Source organism: Ornithorhynchus anatinus, chromosome 10 (assembly GCF_004115215.2).
Source record: "Ornithorhynchus anatinus isolate Pmale09 chromosome 10, mOrnAna1.pri.v4, whole genome shotgun sequence".
NCBI classification, from domain to species: domain Eukaryota; kingdom Metazoa; phylum Chordata; class Mammalia; order Monotremata; family Ornithorhynchidae; genus Ornithorhynchus; species Ornithorhynchus anatinus.
This window is the reverse complement of record NC_041737.1, coordinates 6,551,012-6,563,410: the sequence shown is the minus strand read 5'-3', so window position 1 is coordinate 6,563,410 and position 12,399 is coordinate 6,551,012. Positions and strand designations below refer to the sequence as shown.

At 47.2% G+C, this 12,399-nt stretch overlaps 1 protein-coding gene across 2 annotated transcripts in view; it reads left to right on the top strand.

The window, feature by feature from the left end:
* The window catches only part of SULT1B1 (sulfotransferase family 1B member 1), a 24,901-nt gene extending 12,502 nt beyond the window's left edge, over window positions 1–12,399 (top strand). For both annotated transcript variants that reach the window (XM_007669210.4, XM_001510050.5), the window contains exons 4-8: window positions 1,783–1,880; window positions 3,433–3,559; window positions 6,836–6,930; window positions 7,367–7,541; window positions 11,370–12,399. In XM_007669210.4, coding sequence (XP_007667400.2) covers window positions 1,783–1,880; window positions 3,433–3,559; window positions 6,836–6,930; window positions 7,367–7,541; window positions 11,370–11,482 — 608 coding nt within the window. In that variant the 3' untranslated portion in view covers window positions 11,483–12,399. The remainder of the gene's footprint in view (window positions 1–1,782; window positions 1,881–3,432; window positions 3,560–6,835; window positions 6,931–7,366; window positions 7,542–11,369) is intronic.

The window sequence follows — 12,399 nt, the reverse complement described above, 5'->3', positions numbered from 1 at the left end:
ACCTTTGGGTGGGTGGATCCCTATGAGTAGTACTGGCTATGTATTGCACACCTCCTCCCTTCTTTCTTTTCCTCCCCCTCCTCAGCCCCTCTCTACTTTGCTCTCTTTGGCTTGCGGTTCAATGACACTCCCTCCACTGTGCCTGTCGGTGGTGGGAGGCGAGACCCTCATTCACTCTGCCCTAGTCCTCTTTTTCCTCTCGTGGTTTGACAGCCAAGTCAGAGTGAGGGGCTACAGGGCCATCGCAGGATTGGAGGAGGGGGATCTGCTAGTTGCCGGCCAGTTGGCTTTCTCCAGCAACGATTGGAGAGCGGTTCAGGAGCCACTGGGAGTGGGCTGACGGGGACTCTCTGGGGGATGGGGGAAGGTAATAATAATAATAATGTTGGTATTTATTAAGCGCTTACTATGTGCAGAGCACTGTTCTAAGCGCCGGGGTAGGTACAGGGCAATTAGGTTGTCCCACGTGAGGCTCACAGTCTTCATCCCCATTTTACAGATGAGGGAACCGAGGCACAGAGAAATCAAGTGACTTGCCCGCAGTCACACAGCTGACAAGTGTCAGAGCCGGGATTCGAACCCCTGATCTCTAACTCCAAGCCCGGGCTCTTTCCACTGAGCCACGCTGCTTCTCAAGGTCTATCAATCAATCGATCAATGGCATTTATTGAGTACTTACTGTTTGCGGAACACTAAGGAGAGTACAATACGATGGAGTTGGTAGACATGTTCCCTGCCCACAGTAAGCTTACATTCTGGTGGGGGAGACAGAATGTAATATAAATAAATGATTTACGGGTATATGTACGTAAGTGCTGTGGAGGCCGAGGTGGGGTGAATAATAATAATAATGATAATGATGGTATTTGTTAAGCGCTTACTATGGGCCAGGCATTGTACTGAGGACTGGGGTGAATACAAGCAAAATGAGTTGGACACTGTCCCTGTCCCCCATGGGGTTCACAGCTTTAATCCCCATTTTAAAGATGAGGTAACTGAGGCACAGAGAAGTGAAGTGACTTGCCCAAGGCCACGCAGCAGACAAGTGGCAGAGTCAGGTTAGAAGCCGTGACCTCTGTTTTATCCACTACACCCTGCTGGGTGAATGTCATGTGTAGCAGCTTGGGGTAGTGGAGAGATCACGAGCCTGGAAGTCAGAAGGCCGTGGGTTCTAATTCATACATTCATTCCTTCATTCAGTCATATTTATCGAGCGCTTACTGTATGCAGAGCACTGTACTAAGCGGTTGGGAAGTACAATACAGCAATGAAGAGAGACAATCCCCGCCAACAAAGGCCTTACTGTCTAGAGAGGGGAGGCAGATATCAAAACAAGTAAAAGGCATCAAAATGCTCCGCCACTTGTCCGCTGTGTGACCTTGGGTAAGTCATCTCACTTCTCTGTGCCTCAGTTACCTCATCTGAAAAATGAGGATTGAGACCGTGACCCTCACGTGGGACAGGGACTGTGTCCAACCCGATTTGCTTGCACCTGCCCCAGCGCTTAGTACTGTGCCAGGCACGTAGGTGCTTAACAAATATCGTCATCATTATTATTATTATTTATCATCAAGTGTTCCAAGGGTACAAATTCAAGCACATAGTTGATGGGAAAGGGAGCCAGGGAAGAGAAGGCTTAATTGAGGAAGGCCTCTTGGAGGAAATGCTCCCTCGAAAGCAGGGAGAGTGGTGGTCTGGCATCAGTGGAGCAGGGAAGGAGTTCCGGGCCAGAGGATGTGGAAAAGAGATCTAATGTCCCTGTGCTTACTGGGCGTTTCTCAGGAACGGAGCAGCTGGAAAAGACACCATCACCCCGGCTGGTGAAGACTCACCTACCCATTGATCTCCTTCCCAAGTCTTTCTGGACCAACAGATGCAAGGTAACTGTCCACTTTGGGTAGCGACAATTTACTTACGGGGTCGGGATAAAAATAAAGTCCATTCTCTAGTTCTGATGTGTCTGCCAACTCTGTTACATTGTACTCTCTCTCTCTCAAGTGCTTAGTACCGGGTTCTGCACATAAGTATGACCGATTGATTGACTCATCTGGGTTTATGTGTCGGCTCAGGGATAGAAGCATCTTCTCCTTGGAAAGACCTCTGGCTCGAATTTTCTTCGGATTCACTGAGTTGGAACAGTTCCAAGTGGTTTGGGCCTACGTTTCTGCTCAGAAATAACCAAGCTCCCTGACGTGTACCAGGAAAGAAAACCCAATCCCCTTTTTCATAATCTTTTCTGGCCTTCCCTATCCTTCCAGGATGAAGTCAGATGTAGTCTCCCCCTCAGCAAAAGATCTGTTTTTTGTGGCAGCCGGTTTTATGTTAGGTTGCAAAAGGCACCCTTTTGCAAAAGTGATGTCTCCCTGCAGAATGAGTTTCTAGCTTTTATCTCTCACGTCTCCTAGGCTTCCCGGATGCCTCTGACATCAGGGGTCACGGCAGGGATGGTGGGGAGGCCCCCTGGGGTGGAATCCAAAGGAGCTATTAGTGGTCTTAAATGAGGTGACCATGAGATGCACTTGACCGGGAGATAACGATTGACACAATGTGGGCGGCGGGGACCATCACCCATCATGGCGGAGTGGATAGAGCATGGGCCGGCCTGGGAGTCAGAAGGTCGTGGGTTCTAATCCCGGCTCTGCCGCTTTTCTACTGTGTGACCTTGGGCAAGTCGCTTTACTTCTCTGGGCCTCAGTTCCCTCATCTGTAAAATGGGGATTGAGACTGTGAGCCTCACGTGGGACAGGGACTGTGTCCAACCCAATTTGTTTGCATCCAACCAGCACTTAGTACAGTGTCTGGCACATAGCAAGCACTTAACAAGCACCACAATTATTTTTATTATTATCATTATTATACCGTAGACTGTAAACTCCCTTTAGACTCTAGACTGTACCCACTAGACTGCAAGCTTGCAGGGGACATGACTACCAACTCTGTCATATTGTACTCTCTCAAGTATTTAGCCCAGTTCTCTGCACACAGTAAGCACTCAATAAATGCCATTGATGATGAAGATGATGATGATGATGATGATGTTGATGACCTGGCCCCAGTATTACCCCAAAATGAAGCCACAAGTGGATAATTATGCTTCCAAAGATGATCATGTGGATGACCTGGCCCCAGTATTACCCATAATGAAGCCATTAATTATGCTTCCAAAGCACAGGATAATGACAAAGATTTTCCAGGGAAATTTCTGGAATTTTCCTCCATTTCTCTTACCTCTCCAGTCCCAAGGATCTTCCTGTACTTCACTCTAGCAAATAACTCCTTTAGGCCTTATTATCTAGTATTAGGCACTTACAGGATACCAGTGAGATATCAGTCATTCAGTTATATTTACTGAGTGCTATGTGCAGAGCACTGTACTAAGAGCTTGGGAGAGTACAATACAAGGCATTATTCCTTCTTTTCCTCCCCTTCTAGATGTTCTATCTGGCACGGAATGCCAAGGACGTAGCCATCTCATATTACCATTTCCACCAAATGAACAAGTTACTTCCTCTCCCAGGAACTTGGGAAGAGTTCCTGGAGAAATATATGGCTGGAAAAGGTAGGTTGGGCTGGATGTGATACTCGCTTCTCCCTGATACTTTGAATTTATAAAGTGCTGTAATTTATGTGATTTATCTACATTATTATCTGCAGTGGGGCCTATTGGAAAGAATGCAGGCCTGGGAGTCAGAAGGATCTGGGTTCTAATCCTGTCTCCACTACTTATCTGCTGTGTGACTTCACTTATCTGTGCCTCAGGTACCTCATCAGTATAATGGAGATTGAGACTGTGAGCCCCACGCGGGACAGTGACTGGGTCCAACCCGACCGTCTTGTGTCTATCCCAGCGCTTAACAAATATGCCAGTTATTTCCTCGCACCGCTTCACAAAACCTCGGGATGACTTGGGCGGCGGCTGCTGTTAGCGGTCGCAGTGGCTTCGTTGAGGACCGGGGACTCTGAGCAGTGAGGAGCTGGAGACGGGCGAGGTAGTAAAATCTCTCAGGGACCTTGGAGAGGAATGATAGAAGGAAGGTGGTTTGGTAACTGGAGGGAGTCGTGGAGGTCAAGAGAGGGTTTTTATAGGATACGGGAGACACGTGCACATTTGAAAGCGGTGGCGAAGAAGCCACTGGAAAATGAGGGTTGAAGATGGTGCTCAGGGAGGAAAGAAGAGAGGAGGATAGTGTGTCGTGAATAGAGAAGCGGCGTGGCTCAGTGGAAAGAGCACGGGCTTTGGAGTCAGAGGTCATGGGTTCGAATTCCCGATCGGCCACTCGTCAGCTGTGTGACTTTGGGCAAGTCACTTCACTTCTCTGGGTCTCAGTTCCCTCATCTGTAAAATGGGGATTAAGACTGTGAGCCCCACGTGGGACAACCTGATTCCCCTGTGTCTACCCCAGTGCTTAGCACAGTGCTCGGCACATAGTAAGCGCTTAACAAATACCAACATTATTATAAAATAGAGGATCCAGTTACCTCATCTGTAAAATGGGGACTAAGACTGTAAGCCTTATGTGGGACAGGGGCTGTGTCCAACCTGATCGTCTTGTTTCTACCCCAGTGCTTAGCGTAGTCCAACACTCGTTCCACCTTCAAAGCCCTCCTCAAATCGCACTTCCTCCAAAAGAGTTTGCTTCATTTCTCCTATTTGCCTTCCCTTCTCTTTTGCCTACACTCTTGGATCTGTACCATTTAAGCACTTGATATTCACTTCAAGCCCAGCTCCACAGCACTTCATGTACATAACAGTAATTTATTTTCTTGTCTGTCTCCCCTTCTAGACTGTGAGCTCCTTGTGGGCAGGGAACATGGCCACAACTCTACTGAATTGTTCCCTCTCAGACACCTCGTATGGTAGTCAGTCCACGGTATGTGTTCCCTAAATGCTAGTGATTGACTGACTGATGGTACACACCGTTAGGATCCCTTTTGAAGAGGAGAGCTTGATGTAGGACACAAGGTGACATATCCAAGCACCTGAAATAGATCCTTCTGATCTAAGAGAAAGATCAGGGAGGCATGGTCTGCTTTAGGGGCAGGTATTAAATTCTGAAGAGTCTGGCCCAGTGGAAAGGGTGTGGGCCTAGGAGACGGAGGACCTGGGTTCTAATCCCAGCTCTGTCACTTGCCTGCGATGTGACCCTAGGCAAGCCATTTACCTTTTCAGTGCTTCAGTTCCCTCATCTGTAAAACAAGGATTAAATGCTCGTTCTCCCCGCTACAGACCGTGAGCCCTATGAGGGACAGGGATTTTGTCCAACCTGTTTGCCTGGTATCATCTCCCCCGCTAGACTGTAAGCTCGTGTGGATGGGGAATACGTCTGCTATACTGTTTTACTGTACTCTCCTAAGTGCTTAGTATAGTGCTCTGCACAGGGTAGATGCTCAATAAATATTGATTGAATGATACTAGGCGCTTAGATAGTGTTTGGCACCTAGTAAATGCATAACAAATACCGCAAGTATCACTATTATTACTAATGCAGGCTTCAGAAAGTTGCCACAAGCCCTGCAAATAATAATGATAATAATAATAATAATTATGGTATTTGTTAAGCACTTGCTATGTACCAGGTTCTGTACTAAGCGCTGAGGTGGTTACGAGCAAATCAGGTTGGACACCATCCCTGTCCCACATGGGGCTCACAGTCTCAATTCTCATTTTACAGATGAGGTAACTGGGGCACAAAGGAAGTGAAGCGACTTAACCAAAGTCACACAAAAGACAAATTGTGGAGCAGGGATTAGAACCCGTGACCTTCTGAATCCCAGGCCCAGGCTCCATCTACTTCTCCAATTGCTGCTTCTCCAACTGCTGGCCTCAGTATAGTTTACAGGCAGTCGACATTATTCTAACCCAGGACGCTGGCCAAGAATTAACAGACTGCTCAGGGTAGCAATGTATGGTCATAGTAAGAAAGATAGTAGCTGTGGGATTTTTTAAGTGCCTACTATGTGTCAAGCACTGTACTAAGCACTGGGGTAGATACAAGACAAAAAAGTCCCACATGGAACTCACAGTCTAAGTAGGAGGGAGTACAGGTATTGAATTCCCATTTTGCAGATGAGGGAAGTGAGGCACAGAGAAGTAAAGTGACTCGCCTAAGGTCACACAGCAGACAAGCGTCAAAGTCGGGATTAATAATAATGTTGGTATTTGTTAAGCGCTTACTATGTGCAGAGCACTGTTCTAAGCGCCGGGGTAAATACAGGGTAATCAGGTTGTCCCTCGTGAGGCTCACGGTTAATCCCCATTTTACAGATGAGGTCACTGAGGCACAGAGAAGTGAAGTGTCTCGCCCACAGTCGCACAGCTGATGAGTGGCCGAGCCGGGAGTCGAACCCATGACCTCTGACTCCGAAGCCCAGGCTCTTTCCACTGAGCCACGCTGATTAGAATCCAGGTCCTCTGACTCCCGACCCCTTACTCTTTCCACTAGGCCATGCCGCTTCTCACGGTACGTGAGACATGGTACACGGCCGGTACCAGAGTCGCTTTAGTTTATAAGCACTTTTTTCTCTCAACTCTGCTTCTTGCCTTTAATGTTTCCGTTGTCTTCTGCTTTTCTTTCTCTTGCCTCGGGAGCCGAATGGTCTCAAGCCAGTTCCGCTCCTACTCTCATGGTGAGTTTCCCAAGAACCAGTTTTATAGGTTAATCGCCTCGGCCAACTTTACCTCTGCCTCCTGGGCCAGTCGGAGCTTGGCTTTCACAGAGTCGAAATGCCAATCATCTCGTCTCGTCTCCGCTTAGAGCTGCCCTCTGGAGGTTTATACCTGTCTGTTTTAAATATCTCCAATGTTTTCCTCATTTCTGTCTTTCTCTGGATGTAGTGGCCTATGGTCCCTGGCACGAGCACGTGAAGAGCTGGTGGGAAAGAAAGAAGGACTATCCTCTACTTTACCTGTTCTATGAGGACATGAAAGAGGTGACTGGGGAAGGCCAACTTCTTTGGGTGAATTCCCCACCTGCAGCACTCATGGCGGGGCTTCATTCTACTGGTTGGCCAGAGGACGGTCGGTCTGAGTATCTCGGTGGCTTCTGAGGCAAACTGGCTTCCTGACCTGCAAAACAGTGGAGCAGAAGTCATTCTCAGCCTCTGACAGGTGGTGGGATAGCAAGAAAGGGATCTAACACTACTTCCTCCTCGTGAAAAGCCCCCCACACAAGATATCCATGGGTGACACAGCGGCTAATGCTGTGACTGAATTCTGCCATCAAATGATGTAAGGAAAGATAGCGAGGTTTAAAAAATATTAATTTTTTCTGAATCATTTGGTAAAGGATAATATTCACCACAGTACTACCCAGTTAGGACTTAGCTACCCCTCGTCATCCCTGGGATGTTCATTTGTCTCTTGCAGGATCCAAAGAGGGAGATCCGGAAGGTGATGCAGTTTCTGGGACAGGATCTGGATGAGTCGGTCCTGGATAAGATCATCCGACACACCTCATTTGAAGCGATGAAGGATAACCGGTTCCTGAATTTTACAGATCTTGCAATAATGGATCATAGCATCTCGCCATTCATGCGCAAAGGTGACTATATCTCCGTAGTTTTTTTCAGACCACATCGTGGCACGCCTCCTGTGATCTCCCCCTTCTTTCCTTACCAATTTGAATAAGCTCCAGTCTGTCCCTATTCTTCTTTGATACCTTCGATCACTCTTATCCTGGAAACACTAACCAACTTTGGCTTTTAAGATACGGCATTCTCCTCGTTCTCCTTCCTGTCGTTCCTCAATCTCGTTACCTCACTCGTCTTCTAACCTCTCACCCCTTGACTGTGGACATTCCATAAAGTTCTCTTCTTGATCGTCTACCTTTCTCACCTTGCCCCGCTCACAAGGAGCTTACAATTTAGTGGGGGAGGCAGATGCTAACATCGAAGAAGCAGCAGAGTGTGTCATGGGCTAGGGGTGGGGTGAATATAAAAATGCTTCAAGAGTACAGATCCAAGCACGTAAGGGTTGCAGGTGGCAGGGGAAAGGACTTGAGATCTCCCCCATTGTAAGCCGAGGTACAGTTTAGGAAGCCATGTGGCCTAGTGGAAAGAGTAATTCAGAGGAGCCGGGTTCTGATCCCGCATCCTTCATCGGATTCTGCTGCGTGAACTTGGGCACTTCATTCATTCATTCATTTGTATTTATTGAGGGCTTACTGTGTGCAGAGCACTGTACGAAGCGCTTGGAAAGCACAGTTAGGCAATCAAGAGAGAAAATCCCTGCCCACACTGGGCTTACAGTCTAGAAGCGGGGGAGACAGACATCAAAACAAGTAAACAGGCATCAATATAAATCAATAAAATTATAGATATATACAAATCAAAACAAGTAAACAGGCATCAATATAGATAAATGGAATTATAGATATATACATATAAACATAAGTAATATGGGGCGAGGGGGACGGCAAAGGGAGTGAGTCGAGGTGATGCGGAAGGGAGGGGGAGCTGAGGAAAAAGGGAGCTTAGTCGGGGAAAGCCTCTTAGAGGACGTGAGCCTTCAGTAGGGCGTTGAAGGTGGGGAGGCCCCTTCACTTCCCTGTGCCTCAATTACCTCATCTGGCAAATGGGGATTAAATCCTTCTCCTTCCAATGTAGACTGTGAGCCCCATTTGGGACAGGGACTGCATCCAACCTGATTTATCTTGTTTCTATCCCATGCTTAGTCCAGTATCAGGCATAGTTAACTTGCAGTTAACAAGTACCATAAGAAATAAGACAAAACAAAACAAAACACTCCCTGAATCCAGGGAGAGAGGATTAAGTGTAACTCTATATTCCCAAAGGGAGCTGGCTTTCAAGACCGATAAAGCCAGGTAGGGCATTTCATAAGGCTTTGTTTTCTCTCCTCTGTTCGTGCCACCCTTGAATGTAATAAATTCCAGGTAAGCCTTGGACAAGGGGAACTGTACTGGAGTTTGGACAGATGGTTCCTAGTCCTGCCTCAGAGTGAGTTCAAGTGTCATTACACAACAGAGGCGGAGCTTGCTGCTAGGGGCAGCGGTAGCACTAGCGTGTGTCTTGCCAAATGGTTGCCGAGGCGCTCAGCAGACTAGCGCTGCGGAATAAAGGGTGCCATCACCCTCTCTGAGCCTGGCCTCGGGAGCTTAGGGTAGCGGCGACGGTCTGAGGGGAAGGGAGCTTGGTGCAGGTGGACGAGTCTCCCTCTCTGCTTTCAGACCCCACTGGGCAGCCCTCAAGGCCTGAGAGAGTGGCCAGATCCATTTTTCCCCCGGGTGTCCCTCACAAAAGAGGAGAAGCCAATGAGGCGCTGCGAGGGTCAAGCTGAGACAGCCAGAAGGCTGACGGCCCCTGCCACGGTCGTTCTTCTTGAGACCTTAGAGGACACCCATGGTGGTACAATCGACCATGTCACAGGCATTATCCCTCCCCGCCCCAAGAGGAAATGGTTCAGCATATCCCTTCATTAATCCACATTTTCTGTTGGGCCGATCATTTTCTTCATAATTCCATATAACAGAGGAGTCAGCTGTGAAAGGAAATTTTACAGGGATCAAAATTCAATGGGGCATCTTAATAACAGCACTTCAAATAATAACAATAATCAATCAATCGTATTTATTGAGCGCTTATTGGATGCAGAGCATTGTACTAAGCTTTTTGGAGAATAGTTTGTAACAGAGGTGGTAGACACATTCCCTGCCCGTAGTAAGCTCAGAGTCTAAAGGATAATAATAGCAATACTAATGCTATTTGTTGAGCGCTTGCCCTGAGTACTAAGCTCTGGGGTAGATCCATGATATTCCGATCAGACACGGAGGTCCAAGTCTATAAGGGAGGGAGAACAAGTACTTAATCTTCATTTTATAGATGAGGAAACTAAAGCATGGAGATGTGAAGTGACTTACCCAAGTTAGCACAGCTGAAAAGTGGAGGAGCCAGGATTAGAACTCAGATCTCCTGATTTCCAGCCAAGTGCTCTTTTCCCCAGGCCACTCTTCATTTCTATACATGTCTGAGAACCTATCAATCAATCAATCAATTACTAGTATTTATGGAGAACTTCCTGGGTAAAAAGCAATGTAGTAATGATTTGGGAGAATACAATAGACATTAGTTGACTTGATTCCTCCCCTTGAGGACCTTACTACTCCAGTGGGGAGATGCTGAAAATTGGATATCCTACTGTCTTAAAGTCCTTCCCTGAAACTGCTATCAAAGAGCAGTTATTATTGAACTCCAAGTATAGGTAGTTTAGCCAACGTTGAGATGTGAATTTTTGGGATGACAATCCTGATTATTAAGAGCTGGAGAAAACCAATTTTTTTCCCAAGCCATCTTTTCTCTGTGCCTTAAATGTAAGAACAGTTGGGAGTAAAATTTGAGATGAGGTTACACCTTCTCCTGATTACTGACTTGGATATACTCTTTAAAGAAAACCCTATCTCCTTTTATGGGAAAGATTGACAGAAAAAATTTTCAGCACAGTCTAGGGGAAAGAGCATAGCACGGAGAGTCAAGGGTCCAGATTCTAGTCTCAGTATTGTCGCTGACCTTCAGTGTGACCTTGGACAAGTGACTTAACCAATCTGGGCCTCAGTGATCACATCTGTAAAACGGGATCGACTACTTCTCTACTAGTCTCTCCGGGAGCCCCTTGAGGGAGAGGGGTTGTGTCTAATATAATAATAATAATGTTGATATTTATTAAGCGCTTACTATGTGCAGAACACTGTTCTAAGCGCTGGGGTGGATACAGGGTCATCAGGTTGTCCCTCGTGAGGTTCACAGTCTTCATCCTCATTTTACAGATGAGGTAACTGAGGCCCAGAGAAGTGAAGTGACTTGCCCACAGTCATACAGTTGACAAGTGGCCGGGCCGGGATTCGAACCCATGACCTCTGACTTCCAAGCCCGGGCTCTTTCCACTGAGCCACTCTGCTCTACTCCACTGACTAGCACAATGATTGGCCTAGAGTAAATGCTTAATAAATACCACTTAAAAATGATATTGGCATATTACATAAACCTTTTTAATAATCATGCTGGTATTTGTTAAGCGCTTACTATGTGCAGAGCACTGGTCTAAGCGCTGAGGTAGATACAGGGTAATCAAGTTGTCCCACATGAAGCTCACAGTTAATCCCCATTTTACAGATGAGAGAATTCAGGCCCGGAGAAGTTGACTTGCTCACAGTCACACAGCTGACAAGTGGCGGAGCTGGGATTCGAACCCATGACCTCTGACTCCCAAGCTCGGGCTCTTTCCACTGAGCCACGCTGCTTTTTAAGTAGGATCTGTTCTTGGGGTGTTGAATGGCTTCTTCTGGGGTGTATTGGCATATTCTCTGTGACAAAGAGCATTTGGGCTTTTCTCTCATTGTCTCTTCTTTGCACATCAGGGATGGCCGGGGACTGGAAAAATCACTTCACCATGGCCCAGAATGAGATGTTTGATGCCGATTACCGGAAGAAAATGGCGGGAACCACGCTGAGGTTCCGATCTGAGATCTGAGGGGCCGGGGGCTCCGAGCAGTGGTTGGCTGCTGGGAGACCCTCATCCGCAAAACCTGGCCCAGGCCTCCAGCCAAAGGAAGGGTGGGTCACCCCACGATGCCTGGGACCAAGGGAAACCTGCTTTGGAGGCTGGGGGAGAAAGGGCCCCCACCACCCCGTCAAATAGGGACCTGGGGCTAGAGGAGGGACTCCTTGCCAAGGCCTAGTAGGTTTGTGTGCATATCATGCACTTCCTTGACTCTGGGTGTGGGTGTTTATGTTTGCGTAACTATGGTCATCTTGTATGTTCAATTCTCAATTTGTGTGTGTGTGTGTGTTGTGGTGGGTGGGGGCTGCCTGTATATCTTCCTCCACGACCTTATGCGTGTATGCGTGCTTGTGTGAACATATGAGGACGTATATTGTCACAGAGAATATGTCCCTGTCTCCTTGAGTGTGTGTGTGTGTCTTTGTATGTCTACCTCCCTGACCTTGAGTGTTTGAGTGTTTGTGTGAACATGCACCACCCTGATCCTTGTATGTGTGTGGCTGTGTGTCCATTTCTCCTGCCCCAGCTGCTTCTATGTCTTTTCATTTTTCCCTAGCTCTGCCCCATTAACCTCACCCAGAAAACTCCACCACAAATCTTCCCCTGACCTCACAATAAAATGTTGACCCTCTGCTCAGGGCAGTTTGATTCAGTCTAATCTGATTTCAGATTGAGGTGATTTGCCAGTTTGCACCAGACTAGCAGGATTTATATTGCACATAACTGGTGTCAGTGGTCATACTGATAACTACTGAATATACAGACGATTGTAAGCAATGATAAGGAATTGGCCTTCGGGCCTTTGATTTTCAGTGAATTGTTATAGCCTTCCTGGATTTAACCGTTTTAAATAAAATCCTAAATTGTCTTTGTCCTCTCAAATGGAA